Raw genomic sequence first — 24,631 nt, forward strand, 5'->3', positions numbered from 1 at the left:
AACCTGGATTCTGGTTCCAAAACCCAAAGATGTCAAACTGGTGGACTGTAAGTGGCTGTACAAGCTAAAGGAAGGCATAAGCCAAATTGATCCACCAAGGTATAAGGCTAGGTTGGTAGCCAAAGGGTACACCTAGCGAGCAGGTGATAGAGATTCGCGGAAATCCACCACAGCCTATCAGTTTACTTTGGGAGGAAACTGCATCAGTTGGAAGTCCCAACTGCAGCCACTGGTAGCCTTCTCCACAACTAAAGCTGAATACGTGGCTGTAATCGATGCATTCAAAGAAGCCATATGGCTCCAAGGATTCCTGAAAGAGGCCAAGCTGCAGGATGGAACTGTGACTGTCTATTCAGCCAGTCAGAGTGCCATTCATTTGGGAAAGAATCCCGTGTATCATGAGAGAACCAAACATGTTGACGTGAGGTATCATTTTGTGAGGGATATGATCTCCAAAGGAGAAGTGAACCTGTAGAAGATCCCAACTGAATACAACCTGGCATACATGGGAACCAAGGTTGTAACACTTGCAAAGTTCAAGCACTGCTTGAACTTATTGCATGTGGGATAACCAAATCAGAACTAAGAAGGAGTATGGCTTGCTGCACAACTGAACTGACATTGCTGAAATGACTGCCACATACTTCAAGGTGGAGATTGTTAAATAAGTGAAGTATGCGACGTCGTTTAGACCAGGTAACAAAACGTTGTCGTTTTGTCTATTATTCCAAATGAATCACAGCTATCAAAGTTAAAGAGAATCCAATGGCTCAAATGCAATCAGAAGTCAACAGTATAAAAAGGGACTATTCACGCATTTGGCAAAAATCGAGTTTTAGGTCTTCGTTTCGTTTTCTCTGAAATAGCATTTCATCTGGGTTAGGGTTTCACACCATTTTGGGTCTTCTTTGTGTGAATCTTTCTGGAGTATTTGTTTGAGGGCAGGGGTTCCTTAAAGGGTATAGAGTACTCTAGGGTCTGATAGGATTTGCGGGATACAAGGAAGTGAATGAGTGTTTGATTCGGTGAGTGACAGTGAAGAATATTCATCTGTAAAGTGTAATCTTTGAAGTGATCAATATCAGTGCAGCGAGCTCCATATTTTGGAGTTCAATGTGGATGTAACTTGTTCTATATTGAACAAGTGAACCACGGTATATCTTGTGTTGTGTGATTGTTCGTTGTTCTTATAGTTTCTGTTTTGTATTGTGACTAATCTTGCAGGTTGAAGGATTGGTATTGATTTACAACAGGCCTCTTTACCACTTGGGTGACTACGCAGATCCCCTTTCCCTCGGGCCTCCATGCCCTTTCTCAGGGTAGCAGCCTAGACCCAAGGTCAGCCTACCACGGGTCAGCTTACCACGCGTGCACTGCCATATAGGCGCAGGATCATGCTCTGATACCAATTGATAGGAACCCACTCTAATAACTCAACAATTTGGGTTGGGTCATGGATCTTTCATGGGCTTGAGTAGAACTCTCTTTGGAAAACCAGCTTGCCTAGGGAGGGTGCCCAAGCCTTTATAACCCACATGCCCACCATTTTCCCTTTCAATGTGGGATCCTAACATAATCATTCATAATAACAGGTTGTCGAAAAGCGATTGGTGAGGCAGCAATGTCGGTTACAATGAAGTTTATCTAGTCCATCAGAATGACAAAGCAATTGACAATCCTGAAGTAGAATGAAACAACAAATTAAATACTGTAATATCCACTCACGCTATTAATTACAAAATTAATCATGAAATTAGTCATTTCATTAATTGACAATCCTGAAATAGAATTACGGAAGAATAACCATTGAAGACAAAACATAAGAACAACACAAATTGGCCTTCTCAAGAATTTCCAAAACAAACTACTCGATCAACCAGAACATATACAAACTAGGAATACTTTCCCCAAAGCTTGACCGTTACATCAATTACAAATGCACTATTCATAAGTATAACTAGAGTAACAATAACCAACACTATCAAACTGTTAAAAGACAATTATCAAACCATGAGGTATGGCCCTAGCTGGTAATTGTGCTCTAAGTGAGGTGAACTTTACCTGTAATGTCAGGAGTTCGAACTGCACTGAAAACATCTTGTGGTCAAGGTACTCACCTTACGTGAGCTCCGATCGAGATTAATCTCATACCTGGGCACCTGAGGCTTTCACCAAAAAAAAAAAAAAAAAAAAAGAAAAAAAAATTATCAATAACAAACCTCATATAAAGTACATATTCAATGCTCTGAGACATCTAATAAATAGTTAATCATTGATGTCTAAGAAATTCAAAGTAAATTTGATACCTCCGTTTCCTTTGCATTACGGACACTATTAAGCAACTCGAACCCTCAGACGAACTACAAACAACAATATCCCTCCGACGAACTACAAACCACAACAGCATCGTTTCATTATCAGTTCACAAAATTGATGACTCCTAGTTATTTATGACGAGAAAAATAAGCCGATCGTGGCGCCATGCAAGAAGCTCGCTTAGGTCGAAAGAGCTAGTCTCGCTAGTGCCGTTGCGCTGCTTACATAGCTGCCGCAAGCTACTGCAATGAGAGTGCAGCGATGAGTACTAATTGCTTCCATGGCGCAAGCACGAGCTGGGGACGACGGCTCTGCCATTGGCTTGCAGCTGTCGCTGGGATAAATTGGATCTTAAAACGACGCAGTTCCACAATTTGATGACCTAATTAACCAATTATATATTGAATAATATTTATGAAGTCCCTTTTATGCTCACATTATTTCAATTTCATCACATCAGAATATAAATTTTAAATTAATATCAGCTATATCCTTATAATCAAGGAATTTCCCAAGGCAATTCTATGTATTTTCAAGGGCAATATTACCATGGGAATTGATCAAGTAAAATTATATGAGTAATGTTATAGTTACCGAAGGATGCGCACTGAGACGTGACGAAATCCTGACCGTCAATTCATTATAAGTTAATATTAATCAACGGTCAAGATTTTATCACGTTATTCAGTGTATGGATTCGATGTGTACTTTTCGGTAACTTTATCATTTTCCTAATTATATTTCTTAGGGAATTTTTATGCCCTAGGAAATTGCTCATAGGAAATAAAACTGTTTTTTTTTTTTTTTTTTTTGAATTCTTTTGTAGTGAACGTTCCAAATCTGATAGTCTATACTTTAGATGATATTAACACAGCTAACTACCAGAGGATTTCAGATAGAAAGTAAGTATGTACAAGGTGGATATGGCCCTATTTATAAGGTACCATACTATATTAGACTGTATCGTCATTTACGGAACAAGTTTCTTGTACTAACTTTAATTTTTTTAGTCTTAATAGGTTATTCAGTGAGCACTCTATAAATTAATTAATGACGTGACAAATAAGGTATGGTGGTTAGATGAAATGTAAATCCTTTTTTTTGTATTTGTCTTTAAGTGGGTCAAGATTTTTATTATTCATATTTGCAAATGCGTTTTAAAACAAGTGAATAAAAGTCAAGTCAACGTCTTTTTGACTCAATGTCGGACAGCAATTTCATAACAACTTCCCATGCACGTAGAATTTATTCTTACTTTAATAATAAGTCTTAGATTATCTATCCAGACCTTTTATTTCTTCGTTTAAAGAATCATAGAAATAAATTATTATTTTCTTTAAAATTTTTTTATTAATGACTTATTATTTGAAGTTCTAAATAATATTTGTCTTTTAATTACGCATATAATTTATAAGGACTTTGAATATGATTACACNGTGGCGCCACGCAAGAAGCTCGCTTAGGCCGAGAGAGCTACTCTCGCTAGTGAAATTGCGTTGCTTACATAGCCGCCACAAGCTACTGCACTGATGAGTACTAATTGCTTCCATGGCGCAAGCACGAGCTGCAGACGACGGCTCCGCCATTGGCTTGCGGCCGTCGCTGGGATATATATTGGATCTTAAAACGACGCAGTTCCACAATTTGATGACCTAATCAACTGATTATATACTGGATAATGTTTATTAAGTCCCTTTTATGCTCACATTATTTTAATTTCATCACTTTAATATATTAAACAGTCCCTCAAATTTTAAATTAACATCAACTATATCCTTATAATCGAGGAATTTCCCAGGGCAATTCTATGTATTTTCAAGGGCAATATTACCACGGGAATTGATCAAGTAGAATTATATCCTTTTCCTAGGTAGTTTTTTTACCCTTGAAAAAATTCTTATTTTCTGGGGCATTATTTTTAAGGCCTTAGGAAATTGGTTGGAGGAAATAGAACCATTTTTTTACGATGATCATGTTTCTTCTAAATATGTTGTTATTCTTTGTTTAAACAACACGATTTCACAAACTAACACCTTCTCTTTGACGATGATCGTATTCCTCTTAAATATGCTGGAAGAGACTTTATAACAGATAAAACTAATTTCCTAATTCTACCAAATATAATGTTAATAGTTTTGGGGTTTTACTTCTACTTCTACATATCATATCATAATTAGTGGCAAAAAAATTTCCCTTTTATATGACCCATATGAAAGTTTGAGCCTTTGGATTATGTAAGTTAATTTCCTTAAAACTAATATTGGTTCTAATATCTATGTATCAAGACGTAGTTACCACTAGAGCAAATTTTTTTGATAATTTTTTAGATGAATCAGTAAAAGATAAATCTTTATCATCATGTAAATTAACGAATTGCATGCACATATATAGCTTCGTTATGTATCCAGAAAGTTCAAGTTGATAGAGCGTACATGTTTTTTTATATGCTCAAACTAAAAACCTCAATTAGGACAATTTTTAAAAAGTCTGCTTTCTCAAAACAGAAGCATTATACAAGATAGTTACAAGGTTATTCAATGAACACAAGCATGTTTTTTTTTTTTTTTTGTATATATTTGTCCTTGAGTAGGTCAAGATTTTATTATTCATATTTGCAAATGCGTTTTCACATGGCCTTAAAACAAGTCAATAAAAGTCAAGTCAACCTCTTTTTCAAGTGTTTTCTCTTCTTTGCTACCCGACCAACATCCCTTTCTAGCGGCGACTTCATTATATTTTCACTTGATTTGATTTCTATTGTGCAATGGTTGAAGTTTCTATCACGTATAAATAGTGTCGGCAACAAATACAACAGTGCTTTCCTGATACGTGTATAAATGTGACCAGAAGAGTTAATAGATAAGAAATTGGGTTCAAGCAGCTTTTCAAATGGTGCCCAAGATTATTATTTGTTGTTTCTATGTTTTCCTCTCTCTACAATTGTGCCCTTCAATAGCGCAAACCAATTGGATCAGGGTTGGTATTACAGGTATTCCTCAGAATACGGATTCCCATTTCCAAAATTAATTCTGCTTTCTTCACTCACATGTGTGTGCTTATACTGTTGTGAATTCCACCTCCTACCAACTCTCTTTATCACCACCTGATGAAGAAAGCTTGTCCACCTTTGCAAAAACTATGAAAAAAATAACCCATCAGTCGCTATACGCTATGTGTTGGGGGTAGCGGTGTAAGTTATTCAACCTTTCTTCAATGGTAAGCAATTCTTCTTACAGAAATCCTTCATCAATTCCTCGATAAAAGTAGCCAGACTTTACGGTTTACAGGAATAGACTTCTATTGGAATTATCCAGAGACAAACTCTGATGGGTTCAACATGGGAATACTCCTCAAGAGTGGAGAGCTGCTATTGATTCAGAGGCAAGAAACCAAACAACTCGCAACTGATCTTGACAGCACAGGTTAAATATTCACATCTGTGTCTTCATAAGTTACCCTACTGAGAAGATGCAACAACATTTGGATTGGGTCCATGTTGTGGCTGAAGGATACACCACTCCTCTCATGACAGACCTTACAAGCGCTCATGCAACTCTGTATGACCCAAGTACTTTTGTTAACACAGATTACGGTATAAGAGAATGGATCGATCGAGGATTATCAGCTAATAAACTGGTTTTGAACTTGCCTTTCTTGGCTTTCATGGAAGCTCGAGAATCCGTGAACAATGGCGTTGGTGCACCAGCAACGGGACCTGCCATTTCAACGGACGGATTCTTGACCTACAAGCAAATAAAATATTACATCAAGCAATATGCTCCTGAGTTCGTGTGGTACAACTCAACTTATGTGGTGAATTACTGGAAGAGGGAACACTTGGATTGGGTTTGATGATGTTGAGGCTATTACAGCAAAGGTGTCTTCTTATGCCAAGGAGAAGAAGCTGCTTGGCTACTTTGTGTGGGAAGTCTCTTTCGATGATAATTGGGTGCTTTCTAGAACTGCAGGTAGGCTATGATCAAAAGAAACAAACTACTGTATGCAATCAATACTATCACTCTCCTATTCATTCGAATTATGGTCTTTATTCCCGCGCGCTGTAGTTAACATATTGTGTTTTTTTGTTTTTGTTTTTGTTTTTTGTTTTTTGGCCCCAGCTGGAGTTGCTATAAATGATTCTTCAGTTCACGAAGATAATAAAAATGGACAAAATAATAATTCTTCAGTTCACGAAGATGATAAAAATGGACAAAATAATAAGAGGCCTTTGTTATTAGTCCTTTTTCCTACAACAGCAGCTGTTGTACTTCTATTAGGAATATTTGTGATATTTTACCGCTGGAGGAGAGATCTCAAATTAAAAGGTAAGTTCCTCAGTTTCTTTACAATAAATAAATAATAAGCAGTTTAATGTGTATGTGTTATAATAATTATTATTTTTTCTCTCTCTCTTTCTCGGTTGACAGGGATGGTGGGGTTCACTAAAGAATCCGAAGATAAAGCAAATAAAGAGGCATCTGCTTTTAATGGAAATGTTCCCAATCTGATAGAATATACATTGGGTGATATAGAGGCAGCAACCAATGGATTTTCAATTGAAAATAAGCTTGGACAGGGTGGATATGGCCCTGTTTATAAGGTACCTTTAGTAAAGCTATATATTTATCATTAAATATTTAATCTTTAGCTTAATATTTTTGGCATGCTATAATTTTAATTTAACTTTTAAAGGAATAAAAAAGTTTAAAGAATTTAATTTATCTATTGAAAGGTACCAATTAAAGTGTATTTTACTAGGGAATATTATCCGATGGACAAGTAATAGCAGTGAAGAAACTTTCAAAAACATCCATGCAAGGATTTGAGGAATTCAAGAATGAGGTTATGCTTACTGCCAAGCTGCAACATATAAATCTTGTCCGAGTTTTGGGTTTTTGCATTGACAAAGAAGAAAAGATACTCATCTATGAATACATGCAAAACAGAAGCTTAGACTCTTACCTTTTCGGTTAGAATTTTATATTAAATTTTCGCATACAACATTTCAATATTTTTTTCCTCCTTTGGGATTAGCTTGGAGCAGTTACAGTCTTGATGATTAACTTATGATTAAATTTAATGCAGACCCCATTGGACGATTTATTTTGGATTGGGAAAAACGTGTGCATATCATTGAAGGAGTTACACAAGCGTTTTTATATCTTCAAGAATACTCAAGATTTATTGTTATTCATCGAGATTTAAAAGCTAGTAATGTCTTGTTAGATGGAGATATGAAGCCAAAAATATCAGATTTTGGCATGGCCAGAATATTTAGTAATGATGATCTTGAAGCAAACACAAGCCGTATTGTCGGAACAATGTAATTTTCTATACTTCTAATGCTATATAATTGTCTCAAGATTTCTCATGCCTTATATATTACTTTGTTTTTGTTTTGTGATAATCCAATGCAGTGGTTATGTTCCTCCTGAGTATGCTCGAAAAGGCATATACTCTACCAAATCCGATGTTTATAGTTTTGGGGTTCTACTTCTACAGATCATAAGCGGCAAAAAGATTTCCCTTTTACACGGTCCGAATGAATGTTCGAGCCTTTTAGACTATGTAAGTTAATTTCTTTGAAAGCTAATATTGGTTCCAAGATCTATGTATCAAAATGTACTTACCAATAGAATAAATAATTTCATAATTTCAGGCATATGAGCTATGGAATGATGGTAAAGGCATGGAGTTTATGGATGAATCACTAGATGATACATATTCATCCTATAAATTACTGAAATGCTTGCAAATAGCTCTATTGTGTGTCCAAGAAAATCCAACTGATCGACCATCCATGTTGGAAGTTTTCACGATGCTAAAAAATGTGAACACTAATATAATGATTCCAAAAAAGCCCGCTTTCTCAAAACAAAATGAACAGAATAAACATACAAGAAAGTTGGAAGGTTATTCTGGGAGCACCTCATCAATTAATGATGTAACAATTTCAGATTTTGTAGCCAGATAAATTATATACTATTAGCTTTTGAGGTTGGTAATTGATAATTTGTGTCTTGCAATTCTGGCAAACTAAACAGCATTCATCCCTTTGCTGTAGTGTGGGTTAAATTTATTAGGTGTTGTTTTGTAATACCCTATTCATCAATTAATATAATTGTTACTCTAAATTTTCAAATAGCATAAACCAAAAATCTGTGCAACAGAAAGCACATTTCTTAGGCAAATGTCCAAAAGCAGAGCATAAATAGAAATTTTGGAAAAGCAGAGCATCAATGGATGGCCTTAAAACTGGCGTAAGAAAATATGAACTTGTTCTTTCACTAGAAAAAGGATCTGTTCATCTGTCTCCAACAATCCTTTTCATCGCTTAACTTCAACATGGCTCCAATATTAAAGTTGACACAGATACCTTCACCATCTATTTCAGCATTTAAAGAATTCATAAAAACGATTTGAAGAACTGAAGCTTTTACTTAGCTAGTAATTCTGGAGTCCCGGAGGATTAATTGAGGTTCGTGCAAGTAAGCTCGGACGCTTTTGGTAAAAATAATGGCAAGAGTATGGAGTTTATAGATGAATCACTAGAAGATACACATTCATCATGTAAATTAACAAGATGCTTGCAAATATCTCTGTTATGTGTTCAAGAATGCCTAATTGAAAGACCATAAGTATTCTTGATACTGAAAAATGAAACTATAGATATGATGATTCCTAGGAAGCATGCGTTCTCAAGACAAAATGAAACACATAAATCAACAATGCAGTTGGAGGGTTATTCAGAGGGCAATTAATTAATAAATATGAACTTGTTCTTTCACCAGGGAAAGAATCTCTTCATTTATCTGCACAAATCATCCTCATGGCTCAACTTCAACAGGGTTCCAATATTAATTAAAGCCCACTCTGATACCTTTAACTTCTTTAGAAATAGTACCTGCAAATAAATTGGAAACTCTAGTTAATCCTAATGTGCCTCTTCAAAGTATAATAAGATAATGCATACTGTTGATGCGTGATTTTGACACCAACTAATCGACACGTGCGTAACGTTGATTGGTCAAGAGACGCACGTGATTATAGATGAAATGTAGAGTAAATGCAACAATGAGAGCTTTTTAAAGTGGTTCGGATGCTAAGGTAGCAAATCCTACGTCCACTGATAGTTTGTATTAGAATCGTGGGTCAGGTCGCAACAGTGGACTGACTTACAAATAATTAGGGAAAAGTAAATACAAAAGTACAATGATAAGAGAGAGAGAAAGCTAGTTCAGAGTGCAAGAAGGCCGACTGCCCTTAATGAAAGGGATCTCTCCTTTTTATAGTGAGATAAGTGCAGATAACCATCATTAAATCCGTGGGTTCGTGCGAATGTTAGGACTAAATCCGGCTTTACGTCACATTGCTCACCTTCCAAGCTGATTTTACGCGATTTGGAGCAGGGAAATGGACACGTGGGAGCTCCACGGCGCCTTGCATGCCTGACATGCGCTTACCGTTCTGACGGGAGCAGGTCACCCCCATCACGTGATTTCCCACGTCAGCCCTTGATTTCCCAGGTATAACAAAAAATGAATATCCTAAAACCGGTTATTGATCCAAGATTGTCTTGGAAAGCCCAATTGTTTTTTCTTACAAAGAAAACATTAAGTTGAGGTTTCAGTATTTATGTTAGAATGTAAACATGTTTTGGTAATTGATGAAGATGTTGCGGCTTGAATTATTAGCAATTAAATAAGTTTGATAATTCCAAATAATATGATAATTTCATGCATATGAGTTGTGGAATAAGGGTAAAGGCATGGAGTTTAAGGAAGAATCACTAAACTAAGACTCCTTAAATAGGAAAATTCCTATGTAAGGAGTTTAAGTTTGGGAATATTTTCTTTACTTTTTCTATTGTGAGTTGAATTAGGAAAGTAGAATTGGTTTATGACTTTACTTTGAGTTAAAGTAGGAGAATGAAATTAAATTATGAGAGTCTTATTAAGAATATAAATATGAATCTTATTAGAAATTGAATGTCTCATATACTACCTATAAATATAAAGGTAAGAACCAATTCATGATTATGAGAGAAAGAATGTGAGACCACGAGAATTTTGATGTAACAGTTATTAAACACGACATGATAGAGTGTCCTAAAAATTGGGATTGTTCTCGCCTTATGTAATAGGTTGATGGTACTAAACACTCTTGTGTATCATGTTCATGAAATTATAATAAATTTCTCTCATCCGTAGATATAGACAAATTATGTCTAACCACGCAAATATTGTGTCTAAGTGTGTATGAGATATTCTTCACATATTTTTACTCCAATTTCTAACAATTTCTAGTTCGTTTACTTTGACCGTAAGACTTCTATGGCAAGTGGCAACTCGGTTATTGTTTGCCAATATATTTCCACGACAATTATTAATTATCTCTTTTTCCTTTTAAGGCCCCCACATTATAGCTGGATATATTTTAACTTCTATGCCGTGTCATTAACTCTATGCTGTCAAATCTTTGCTAAAGAAGAAGACCAGGACTTTTAAATGACAACATTAATTAGGTCTACTTTCCCAACCCCAACTAGATGAAAGAAAAAGAGAAAACAAAATAGTGAATTGATAAAAGATTTTGAATTTTCTCCTAATCAATAGAAGTCTTTAATTAAGGATCTTGAGATAAGATAACAGCGTATTAAGATTCTCATCCTTGACCATCCATGTTGGAAGTTTTCATGATGCTAAAAAATGTTTTTTTTTTTTTTTTTTATTATTCCAAAGAGGCCTACTTTCTTGAAACAAAATGAACAAAATAAATTTACAGGACAGTTGAAAGAAGATTAACCAGGGAGCACTTCATCGGTTAATCATGTACCAATTTTAGATCTTGTAACTGGACTAGATGAATTGTTTAATGTAGCTTTTGAGATTGGAGAAGTATATCCTAGAATTCTCACAAGCACTGTAATTTTTTGTTTGTATAATTATTCCTTTAAGCATGTTGAGAGATTTAAGATCTTGTTCGGGCGTTCATATGGAGGTAAGATCTTTGCATTGCGGTTGTAATGGCATTTGCAATATTTGTCTCTGTATTATCCTTTGATAGCAACATTTAACTCACTTCCTTTTTTCTAAACTTTCATGCCTCATTAGCTGGACATCCTAATGCTATGTATTTTCAAAAAGAGACGAAGAGATGAAGGGCATGCAGTTGCTTTCTAGTCTATTTTTCTTTTCTGCTTTAATTTGTTGTTGTTGTTGTCTTTTTATCTTTGCTAGACAATTAAACTTCCTTCTTTTGTTGTTGAATGAATTTTGAAACACCTTCCAGCTGAATTTTATATAATGTTTGTGGTTCAATTTTCATCTTTAAGAAGTGTGTCAATGGTGTGTTGTGAATCACTCAATTTTCATCCTTTTATTTAATTTAAATAAAAAAAAAAGGGTTCAAAACCGGTTAATCGCCAAACCGAACTGGTAATTATTCAGCCTCTCGGCGTGAACAGCAGTTCAGCAGCTAATATGCCATTGTCACAACAAACGTCAAGTGCTTTGCAATCATCTCAAGACAAATACGTCAAAATGCGGGAGGTAAGTCAAGTAAATTTTTTGTTTTAAAAATGCTGAAGATAATTTCTCAAACTGTAGATAATTGTCCTCTGTCTTCTCAGCATTGATGTTGGCTTTGCAATCCTCTTAAATATTTATTTTAGTTGAACTCTACAAAGATACTTTTATTTGGACTATCGGCTAACATGCATACTTAGTATAGAATCAAAATTACTAAGGCTGTGCTAAGCCTTTTTGTCATTTATGTAAGAACAGAAGTTTTATTATCCTTTAAGATGGGCACAGTCCCCTAAAGTATACATTCCCTTGTATATACCCAGAGTTGTGAATTTAGAAAGACCAAAAGTACCGATAAAAGTTTTAGCAAGTTTGACTCTTTGATTTTTGATAGTATGAATGTGAAACCACTGATTTTTCTTGAATGGTCAAACTGCAGGGAAATTTATCTGGACAGAGACAAGGGCAGCCTGTCTTTATCACCAAAATGGAAGTATGCTCTCAAACTTATGATAAGTTGTTATTCTAATATCAGAATATTTCCTTTTTTTTAATCCTACGTTCTTTTCATATATCTTGTTTTGTGTGTTTTTAAAATTGCATAGTGCCTTCAGTCTTAAACTTGGACATTGTACCCATTTCATCTACTTTTGTAGAATTCCATCAAACACGTAAACTGACTATTTATTTAATTGTGGCAGGGTTATAGGAGTTCATCAGCTTCTGAGACGTAAGTTTAGAGATTGGTTTTCTATATATATATATATATATATATGAATAAATGAAAAAAAAGTCTAGTGAATGTTATCTATACTTAAAGATGCTTAAATTTTTAACCCCTATATGTGGGTGAATTGTTAACCATTGGTTTCCAGCCAGAATGCCATCGTTAACATTCCCCTGGCCAGTGGCCACCTATTTCGGTCGTTTTCTATCTTCACCAATTTGGTCAACCTTGCATTTGCCTTGGAGTCATTTTCTATTCTAGTTTCAGCCTGACTTCTCTTCTACTGTTTGCAGGGTTGCAGCAATCTATTTTACTGCCTTTTTATCTCCCTTGGATCTGTTATTTTTCTGTGTGTTAATTTCATTCATTTGACTAAGGAAATATGATGGTAAGGCAAATTTTCTAATTTTTCGGGCAATGAATTAGCACGGCTTTCTTGGAAAACTGCAAGAAAAGAAACTTGTAAGTCATCTGATGGCTGAATTAGAAGGGTGTTATTTAACATTTTGACCTTATCCCCTAGTCAAAAATTGATTTTTGATTCTTCAGGTTTCTTTCTATATCCAGCATTTAAGTCTGTCTTATAATTTTCTAGATGAATCTAGATGTACCATTATCCACTTATTTAACTATTGTGGTAAGGTGGGAATAAAGAAAAAAGATAATGTGATAGCAGTAGCTGAACACAATAGCACTTAACTGACCAACATGTGGTTCTTAATTGTGCCCTTGTGGCCATATGGCTGAGTATTTAAAGTGAATAACATTTTATTTTTGCTGTCTTTACTGGGAGAAATTAGCAGACTCGAGAACTCTGATGCTGAAACAAAAGTTTTCTTCTGTGTCAGTTATCATAAATTATTAAATATAAATCCTCTTAGTGAAAGGTTTTCTGTAAGTCAAGGTTGTCTTTCTACTATTTTTAAGGGAATGCAAATCACGACACTTGTGAGTCTGGGCTGTTTCTATTTTTCTTCTTCAGCCATTCTTATTGCTTTGCCCACGTTAGATAAAGGAAACGTTCTCATATTTAATTTGTAGTGGAACAAAGAAAGCCTTAAGAAGAGAGCTAGGAATATGCATTTTTGCTTCTCATATGTTCAACAGCTTTGTTTATCTTGTCAGCCGACTCACCCACTTAACTGAGTTGAATGAGGGGCACTGATTTGTTAATTTTTTAATCTGCATTATTAATAATTGAGAAAATGTCCGTAACTTCAGCTGGTTTCTAAATTTGGTATGATTTATGCTCATTAAAATCAACTCTGGTGATACTTATGCAGAGAAACAGAAGAAAAAAGAATTATCCTGGATTCTTAGATTTACTCATGAAATATATAAATGCTCATGTACATCTTGGTGATTTCCTCAAAGGTTCCAAGAACTATATTCATGTTAAATTGTTTTAGGTGATGTTTTATCCAATGTTTATAATTGTGAAATCATTGATCTGTCTGACGGTGTAATCTGATGTTGGATTTGTCATTTCTCATTCTCCAGTGTGCAGTCATCCAATTGCTGTCACAGGCATTGCTGCTTTCCGTTTCTGACAAAGCCTCCCGTTTGATAGGCATGCTTTTACCTGGGGTGAGAATTTTCTGAACATGAATCTGATTTATAATAAATAGAGGTTGAGTTAGTATATGATGCTAAATTCTGTTGGGGCGGCATTACAATGCAAATTGCTTTCACTCTAGTTGTGCTCTTTCTATTGTCCTCGCTGATAAGGGAACCGGTGATCGTTAAATTATGTTTATTACGAATTATGCATTTTAATCATCTAATCTCACTGTCTAAGCAGGATATGGTTGTGTTTAAACCACAAATACCCACCCAGCAACAACCGCAACACCCGCAGCTCCAATCGCAGATGCAACACCTGCAGCTGCAATAGCAACAGCAGCTTCCACAGCTGCAACCGCAGAAGCTGCCTCAAATGTAAACAACCGCAACAGATATCACAGTTTCAACAACAACAGCAGCTACCACAGCTGCAGCAACAGCAGCAACTTCCACAGCCACAACAGATGGTTGGTTCTGGCCTGGGTCAAGGCTATGTTTAAGGTCCAGGTCGGACGCAATTAGTTTCTCAGAATCAAGTTTCATCACAATAGTCTCCTAACGTGCCTGGGGCGGCTTCATGAGCTAATTACCTTTAGCTTTACAATAAACCCTCAACTGTTTACTAAATTACAAATACACCCTGCAGTCTGTTTACAAAAATTAGTATCTTTTGAGCTTAATATGTATCTTGTGTCTTTTACATAGATTTTATCTTTTATTTTAATATGTTATTAAACTCGTAATTATATCAGTTAAGATTAAAATAAATAAATAAATAAGGTGAGTAGTATCTTGACAATGGATTACAAGTCATAGTTTAATAACATGTGTTTGTTGACACCAGAATATAATAAGTATTATAAATTAGATTTTCAAATCCACAAATAAATTCGAATCTACCAATATATCCTGTGTTAAAAGACTAAACGAATTTTTCTAATTCTCACTCAAATAATGGTCTAATAAGACTTTTTTACCTAAAAAGTTTCAATTACTTCCTAACGTTATGTTTGATTAGTAATTTTCGTTAGATACACTGTATATGTGTTGTAAAGAAAAAAAATATCTTTTACTATTTGACATTAAATTACCAATTTGTCCCAAAAAAATTTCTCTTTTTCTTTCCTTCTTTCTTCTTCCTCTCTTTTCTTCTTTCTTTTTCTTTCCTTCTCTTCTTCTCTTTCCTCTCTCAATTGCACCAGCTGCTTTCTCTCTTTTTCTCCTTCTCTTTCTCTCCCCCTTCCCTTCTCACCACAATGTTCTCACACAAATTAACACACAACAACATCATCCAAATCAAAAAAATTAAAAAACGTAAAAACAAAAAAAAAAAAATTGGTGGGCGTGGCAGTGGTAAGGAATGATAATGGCGACCGACGGCGAGGAGAACAGCCAGAGAAACAACCACAAATCTCAAATCAATCAACCCACCATTCAATCAATTCCAATCAACAGTCAAAACCAAACACAACTCTCCAAAATCCAACAATCTCTCAACCAAACACAAGCAATCACAGCAACGGATGGTGCGCGATGGTGTCATGTGGTTTGACAACTGGCTGGGCAAGTGAGGTCAACAACAGTAGTCACACTAGGGAAACGCTAAGTAGTGTTTTCTGGAGAAATAGTAGAGTTCTGTCTGTGGAGAAACAGATGACTCACTAGTTCCTTGATTAGTAACCACCAAGGCAAAAGCCCACTGTTCATGAAAATTAGATAAAGCACTATGTTGCCTTTCCAATTGCATCTCATGTCTATGAAGTAGAAATTGAGTCTCTTATAATGTGGTTTGCCTACTGTTTGAAGTTAAATTGGCTACTACAACACCATATTCTGGCCCTAGGCCATCTAGAATGTATAATAACAATTTCTCATCACCTATATGGACTCCACTAGCAATCAACTCATTGCCAAATTCTTTCATCTTCAGCATATATTCATCAACTTCTTTTTAGTACTTTGCAACATGCTTCTCAATGTAAAGTTCTAGTCTTAGAAACAGATTGAAAATGTAACTCTAAAGTGTTCCATATCTCATAAGCACTCGTATATTTAGCAACATGTCTAAACATGGATTCTGAGATTGCATATATACTGCATCCAAAGTTGTGATAGGAAATGACCATATCCTGAACTTCACAAATGGAGATGTTGTGGGAAGAACATTCAGTCAAGAAAAAATTCCATTAAATCTCAATAATAAAAAAAATGAAATGCAATGAACAAAAATAATAAAAATAGAGCATAACGTCAATGCAACTTCAGAGATGACATGCAAACCTCTGTGAATCATTCATAATAACAGGTTGTCGAAAAGCGATTGGTGAGGCAGCAATGTCGGTTACAATGAAGTTTATCTAGTCCATCAGAATGACAAAGCAATTGACAATCCTGAAGTAGAATGAAACAACAAATTAAATACAGTAATATATCCACTCACGGCATTAATTACAAAATTAATCATGAAATTAGTCATTTCATTAATTGACAATCCTGAAGTAGAATTACGGAAGAATAACCATTGAAGACAGTACATAAGAACACCAGAAATTGGCCTTCTCAAGAATTTCCAAAACAAACTACTCGATCAATCAGAACACAAACAAACTAGGAATACTTTTCCCCAAAGCTTTACCATTATATTAATTATAAATGCACCATTCATAAATATAACCTAGAGCAACAATAACCAACACTATCAAACTGTTAAAAGACAATTATCAATAACAAACCTCATATAAAGTACAGATTCAATGTTCTGAGACATCTAAAAAACAGTTAATCATTGATATCTACATGAAATTCAAAGTAAATTTGATACCTTAGTCCGTAATTCAGTATAATCAACATCTGCCACCATTTCCTCTGCATTACGGACACTATAAGCAACTCGAACCCTCCAACGAACTACAAACAACAATAGCCGATCGTGGCCCCACGCAAGAAGCTCGTTTAGGCCGAAAGAGCTACTCTCGCAAGTGTCATTGCGCTGCTTACATAGCCGCCGCAAGCTACTGCGCTGAGAGTGCAGCGATGAGTACTAATTGCTTCCATGGAGCAAGCACGAGCTGCGGACGACGGCTCCGCCATAGGCTTGCGGCTGTCGCTGGGATATATTGGATCTTAAAACGACGCAGGACCACAATTTGATGACCTAATTAACCGATTAATATTGGATAATATATATTAAGTCCATTTTATGCTCACATTATTTCAATTTCATCACATCCGAAAATTGAACAGTCCCTCAGATTTTAAATTAATATCAACTATATTCTTATAATCAAGGAATTTCCCAGGGCAATTCTATGTATTTTCAAGGGCAATATTACCATGGGAATTGATCAAGTATCATTATATCCTTTTCCTAGGGAGTGTTTTAAGAACAAGTTTCTTGTACCTAACTTCAATTTTTTTAGTCTTAATAGTTTGCTTATCGAGCTAGTGTGTATTTTATCTGGGGTATAGTACCAAATGGACAGGAAATAGCGGTGAAGGAATTCAAGAATGAGATTATGCCTACTATAAAGATCAAACATGAAAATTATGTCCCATTTCTTAGTTTTGTATTGGTAAAGAAAAACAAATATTTATCTATGAATACATACTAAACAAAAACGTAGACTCTTATCTATTTTGTCAGAACTTTATGTGCAATTTTGTTCATTCCTTTGTATTTATTTCTTTCGGCGTTAGCTTCATGATGGGCACATTATTAAGTGTTCACTAACATGCTAAATTTGATGCAAGCCAAATTAAACCATATATCATAGATTGCGGAAAAACGAATGCATTTGATCAAAGGAGTTGCACACAATTGTTTATCAAGATTTGAAAGTTATCAATGTCTAGGGATATATGATATTCTTTTCCTGATTGGATTCATATTTCAATTCCTAATAAAATCCCTAAATTATATTCTTTATTAAAAAGTTTTCTAAAGACATATAATTCATAACAAATAGGAAAGTGAGCCACAATATTGTAAAAATATCGTAGATTCTGACAAGTAGACTGGATTATTCCTTCACGAATTGTGGGTTAAATTTATTAGGCGTAATTTGTATTACCCTGTTCAACAATTAACATCATTGTCCTCTAAATTTAACTACATTAACTAAAAATCTGAAACAGAAAGAATATTACTTGGGCATACGCAAAAGAAGAACATGAACCAAAAAGTGTTAAAGCGAGCATCAATGGATGGCCTTAAAGCTATTCCAAGAAATACGAACTACCACCTGCAAATAGATTGGAAAGCGATCTAGTTAATCTAAAGTCCTCTGGAGTACAGTCAAATAAACTGAATGATCTAAATGACATAAACAGCTGATCTTCATTTCATCATTTATAAAACTCATAGAAATAAATACCAAAAATATTATTTGTTCAAATAAAACATCATTCTAGATACTGTGAAACAAAAGAAGCCATCAGTCACTACACTGTATCTGTTGCTGGTAAAAATTAACCTTTTCTTCAATGGTACGCAATTCTTCTCACAGAAAGTCCTTTATTGATTCCTCAATAAATACAGAAGACTTTACAGTTCAAGGCTTAGACATTACCGTTTGTTATAGAACCGATAACTTCTTTGGTACGATACTACCAGTTTGCTGGGAACAAATTTTAAACATTTGTTTTAGTAGGTCAAGGTCTTTATCATTAATGTTTTGCACGAAGGTGAAGGTCTTATTAATAATGTTTTGCAAACCGTTTTCGCATGGTCTACATGAACTTCACAACAACCAAGTCAAGTCTTTATAAGGACAAAAAATCATTATAATTTTCCATGCATGTAGGCCTACATAAATAAATACGTTGACCTTCTATTTCTCTTAAAGGATATCGAATACCTATTAAAAAATGCATGATTTCTTTACAAAAAATATATAATTATGAATTATTATTTGAAGTTAAACATGGTCTTTGAACTCATACCTAAATTACCTTTAGTATTCAATTCTGTTCCTTCTGATTTCGGAGTTTATATATAATCAGTCATAAATTTTTCGTACATGTAGACTTATTAAACAATGATATTAACAGGTTTTGCGAATAACACTCATTTTTTTCTCCTTTGTTTACCCCCCAACCCTAGAAAATGGGATGGTTATATCCTTTCTAACTGCGAGTTTCGCAACATCTTTTTGACTAGATGGATTTCACATTGTGCAAAGCATTGAAGTTTCTAAGAGAGCTTTCTTCATATGCGTATAAATGTAACACTGAAGAACTAATAGATAACAAGTACCTGGGCTAGCTTTAAGAAGCATATCAAATGATGCCCAAGATTATCATGATTGTGTTTTCTATAGTTTCCTCCTCTGCAAGTGCGCCATTCAATTGCAGAAACTAATTGATCAGGGTTGGTTATTACTGGTATTCACCATACAGTTCCCCGTTTCGGACATAAATCTTCTCTCTTTACTCACATTATCTGTGCTTATATTGCTGTAATCCGACCTCCTACCAGCTTTCTTTGTCACTAGCTGATGAAGAACACTTTTCAGCTTCACACTAGTGAAACAAAAGAATCCATCCGTCACTACACTGCTATCCATTGGGGGTAGAGATGCAAATATTCAACATTATCTTCAATGGTAAGCAATTCTTCTCACAGAAAATCCTTCATCAATTCTTCAATAAAAATAGCAGACTTTACGGTTTCAAGGCCTAGACTTTGCTTGGCATTTCCAAACACAGCGTTGATACGTTCTATATGGGTGTTCTCTTTCAAGAGTGGAAAGCCGCTATTAGTTTAGAGGCAAAAAATTCTAACCAGTCGCAACTGATCTTGACGGCAGGGTTAGTATTCACCATCACTGTCTACATCAAGTTACCCTATAGAGACGATGCCAACATTTAAATTGGGTCCATGTTGTTTCTGAAGATTACACCAGCCCTCTCACAGAAATCTTACCGGCGCTCATGCAGCACTGTATGACCCAAGTAACTTTGTTAATACGGATTATGGTTTAAGAGAAGGATCAATGGAGGACTACCAACAAATAAATTGGTATTGGTTTGTCTTTCTATGGCTGTGCATGGACCTCGAAAACCCTATGGACAATAGTATCGGTGCACCAGCAAAAGGAGCTGCCATTAATATACACAGGAGGTGTAACCTATAGGGAAATCAAGGATTACATTAACCCATATGGTCCTGGTTCAAGTTAGGTACAACTCAACTTATGTGGTGAATTACTGGACAAAGGAACAACTTGGATAGGCTTTGATGATGTTGAGGCTATTGAACTAAGGTTACATGCGAAGGAGAAGAAACTACTCGGCTATTCGTGTGGCAAGTCTCCTACGATGTGAATTGGGTGCTTTCTAAACAGCAGGTAAGCTTTAGTAAGCTAAACAAAGTACTGTATGCAATTTCTCTTTCTTTTGAATTAAGATCTTCTATAACATAGATTATTTTTCCAGCTGGAGTGGATATAAATAATTCTTCAGTTCAGGAGGAAATAAAAAGGACAAAATAATAAGGTCCTTTGTAGTAATCTTCTTGTCCACAACAGCTGCTGTTGCTCTTCTATTAGGATATTTATGATATTTTACTACTGGAGAAGAAGTCTCAAATTAAAGGTAAGTTGCTCAATTTTCTTTGCGAATGAATAAGTAGCAGTTTAATGGATTTTAATATTTTATTTTTCCTCTCTCTGGGTTACGGGATGGTGGACTCCTCTAAAGGATCCAAAGTTAAAGCAAATAAAGCAGCCTCTGCTGGAGATTTTCATAGCAACATTCCTAATCTGATAGAATATACCTTAGCTGATATGAGGCAGCAACAAATGGATTTCAATTGAAAATAAGTGGACAGGGCGGATATGGCCCTGTTTTAAGGTACCTTTTAAAGCTATATATTTATCATTTATTTGGAACTTTAAATTTTGTCTTTAGCTTAATATTTTGCATGCTATAGTTTTAATTGAATTTTCAAGGCATAAAATGTATAAGGTCCCAACCAACTAAAGTGTGTTAATTTACCAGGGAATACTACCTGATGGACAAGTAATAGCAGTGAAGAAACTTTCAAAAACATACCAAGGATTTGAGGAATTCAAGACGAGGTTATGCTTACAGCCAAGCTCCAGCATGTATCTTGTTCGAGTTTTGGGTTTGCATGACAAAGAAGAACAGATACTCATTACGAATATATGCAAAACAAAAGCTTAGACTCCTACTTTTCGGTCAGAATTTTACGTAGAATTTTTGCACACAACATTTTAATATTTTTTCCTCTTTTGGAGGTAGCCTAGAGCACAGTTTGGTCTTGATGGTAACTTATGATTATTTTGATGTAGACCCCATCAGACGATTTGTTTTGGCTTGGGAAAAACGTGTACATATATTGAAGGAGTTACACAAGGGCTTTTATCTCCAAGAATACTCAGATTGACAATTATTCATCGAGATTTAAAAGTTAGTAAGTCTTGTTAGATGGAGATATGAAGCCAAAAATACAGACTTTGGCATGGCTATATATTACCAAAGATAATCTTGAGGCAAACACAAGTCGTATTGTCGGAACAATGTAAGTTTCTATACTTCTAATGTTATATAATTGATCAAGATTTTGCTTGTTTATTAATTGACTTGTTTTATAATAATCCAATGCAGTGGTTATGTTCCTCCTGAATATGCTAGAAGAGGCATATACTCTACGAAATCCGATGTTTATAGTTTTGGGGTTCTACTTCTACAAATAATAAGTGCAAAGGATTTCCCTTTTATAGTGTCCGAATGAAAGTTTGAGCTTCTAGACTGTAAGTTATTTTAAAAAGCTATATTGTTTCCAAGATCGAATATACTTAGCAATAGAATAAATCATTTGATAATTCAGGCGTATAAGCTGTGGTGATAGTAAGGCATGGAGTTTAGGATGAATCACTAGACGACTACATATTCATCTGTAAATTAATGAGAGTGTGCAAATGGCTCATATGTGTTCAAGAAAATCAATTGATCGACCGTCCATGTTGGAAGTTTTCACGGATCTCAAAAATGTGAACACATATGAGATTCCAAAGAGCCGCTTTCTCGGAACACATGAACAGAACAATTACAAGACAGTTGGAAGGTTATTCAGGGAGCACCTCCACATAATGATGTAACAATTTCAATCTTGTAGCAGATGAATTATATACTATAGCTCTTAAGGTTATGTTAAGATTTAGTATTGACTAAACGAAGCTCACTCAGCTCACTCATATAGAAGAATTTGTTTGCTTTGCCCACTGTCCACTTTATATACATGTTTCTTGTAATGCTTTTTATTAATTGAATGAAAAGATCTCAAGTTAAACTCTCGAAGACTCTCTTTAGTTCTTTCCTTTTTCTCTTTGAATATTTTCTTCCCTAACTTGTATCAGAGCCACTGACAACATCGAAAATGGCTGATTCTTCTTCAATCCCTATCTCTGATAAATCAAACAAGAATTCAAGATCTAAAGAGGTCTTGACTCAATCATTTTGCAATCATCCGTCAATAGCTTCATCCGCACTCCCTATTATTTCACCAAAACTGACAAGGATAACCAGCGCTTCTGGAAGTTCCAAATTCCTTTGCCGTTGGAGCTTATGCCTCGAAGAATACCAACGAGATTAATGTCGTGTCCTACTCATTAGAGTTCAATTGGACAGCTCGAATTCAGAGGTAACACAAAAACCTAATTCAGAATTTACTCTTTGGAAGATAACTAATAAACTGTTAGCGAGCGGCTCTTGTCTCAATTTTAGAGGCAATGTTCTCTGTAATCTCTAAATGTCAAACTGCTAACGATATTTAGCTTGCTCTAAAAAGGGAATTTCTGACGATCTAGAGCAAAAACACTCCATGTTAAAAGTCTTCTGCAAAAACACAAGAAAGAAAGTATGAGTATGCATGATACTTTCTAAAAATGAAAGGATATGCTGAAACTTTGTCTGCAAGTGGTGTTGTTATTAATGATGATGAATTGTTAAACCACATATAGACGGACTGATTTCAAATATGATGCAGCCGTAGTAAATATTACCATTAGACTCGATGCAAGAATTGATCCTATAACAGTTCAAGAAGCAAAAATGTTTTGTAGAAGTTTGAACTTCGGTTGGGAAAGGCAAATAGTGCAATAAATTCTATGGTACATGCTGAATTTCATAGTAGCTCAGCACAAATATTGCTAATCTTCAACTAATAATTTTACAAAGAAGTTACAGCTAGACAGACTTTTTCTCAATTTCCTAGTAGTGTTACTCAATGCAACACCATTCCTCTCCTACAACACAAGCCCCTGATGCGTTGAAATTACAACATGTAAGTGTAGCAAGTCCACTAGTCGCAAAAAGTAATAAATGATAAGAAGAGTATCGTTCCACGAGGATTGTTTGTTAAGCACTGATTTTCCTAGTTGGTTACAAGTTGCAGAAACTGAAAGATGTTTGGATTTGCGGGAGAAATTTAAGCTAAAGTGAAAACAAAATTGCTACGTACTTTAAAAACTAATTAAAGACAGCAAGGTTAATTCAAGAGAAATATCAATTAAAACAAACGGTTAGGGTTTTGACTTTACTGGATTTTATGAATTATCTACGAATTATGCTACTTCTACACTAGATCGACTACATGCACGGATTATAAATCGGACTCCCTAATGTGTAAAACATAGTTCTCAGGCTATGTTTTCTTATTTTCCCCTATTAAGTTTCCGCACCCAACAAATTGAGATTGATAGTTCCCAGTTCGTTAGCTAGTGGAATCCTAATTGATTTCATTGATTCTCAAACCTATCCTAGCGTTCAATACAACAATGACTATTACCCTAAGAAACTAATACAGATTCACTTCTCAGTCTCATCATGCTCAACAAGTAATTCAATAAAAAACAAAGTAATCACACAATCGATGCAATAGAATGTAAAAGCAACATCAATTCATTAATTAAACATAAAAATCCCATTACCTCAAACCCAAACCCAAAAGTGAGTTAGTTCAAAGTAAAATTAACACAATCGAGTTAAAACAGTAAACAATGCATTCAACATGTTGGTAAAGAAAGAGAAACAAAAATCTTCCCTATTTGATGGTCCAAAGGTTCAATCTCCAATCTTCTCTTCTTTCTCCCAAAAATGTCGAATCTCTTCTAAAATGGCTAAGTCCACTTATATAGTCGGTCTAGAAAAACCCAAAACTTTCACCTAAAATAAACACACAGTTTGAAAAACTAAATCTGCAGACTTCGCCGTGGCGAAGATATTCTTCGCTACGGCAATGAGTTGGTTAAATTCTTAATCTGTCCCAGAGTGTTATCGTCGCAGTGAAGAAGTTGATGCATTGAAATTACAACATACAATGTGTAGCAAGTGCACCAGTTGCAAAAAGTAAAAGTAATAAGTAGAGTATCGTTCCCACGAGGATTGTCTGTTAAGCATGATTTTCCTAGTTGTTTATCAAGTTGGGAAACCGAAGATGTTTGGATTTGCGGGAGAATTTAAGCTAAAGTTAAAA

At 35.1% G+C, this 24,631-nt stretch overlaps 1 protein-coding gene across 1 annotated transcript; it reads left to right on the forward strand.

Moving 5' to 3' along the window:
- The first annotated feature begins 7,550 nt into the window (after nucleotides 1-7,550).
- LOC116112592 (G-type lectin S-receptor-like serine/threonine-protein kinase RKS1) lies at nucleotides 7,551-8,290 on the forward strand. The gene is made up of 3 exons (XM_031398711.1): nucleotides 7,551-7,639; nucleotides 7,734-7,884; nucleotides 7,976-8,290. The coding sequence occupies exons 1-3, from the start codon at nucleotides 7,551-7,553 to the stop codon at nucleotides 8,288-8,290; spliced, it is 555 nt and encodes a 184-aa protein (XP_031254571.1).
- Nucleotides 8,291-24,631: the final 16,341 nt, after the last annotated feature.

Source organism: Pistacia vera, unplaced genomic scaffold (assembly GCF_008641045.1).
Source record: "Pistacia vera cultivar Batoury unplaced genomic scaffold, PisVer_v2 Contig1200, whole genome shotgun sequence".
Lineage (NCBI taxonomy): Eukaryota > Viridiplantae > Streptophyta > Magnoliopsida > Sapindales > Anacardiaceae > Pistacia > Pistacia vera.

Bases quoted from the DNA above. Each gene is read 5' to 3' on its own strand.
- LOC116112592 (XM_031398711.1), top strand. From the start codon at position 7,551: ATGAAGCCAAAAATATCAGATTTTGGCATGGCCAGAATATTTAGTAAT. The intron at 7,640-7,733 runs GTAATTTTCTAT...AATCCAATGCAG, and splicing joins AGCCGTATTGTCGGAACAAT to TGGTTATGTTCCTCCTGAGT. The intron at 7,885-7,975 runs GTAAGTTAATTT...TCATAATTTCAG, and splicing joins GTTCGAGCCTTTTAGACTAT to GCATATGAGCTATGGAATGA.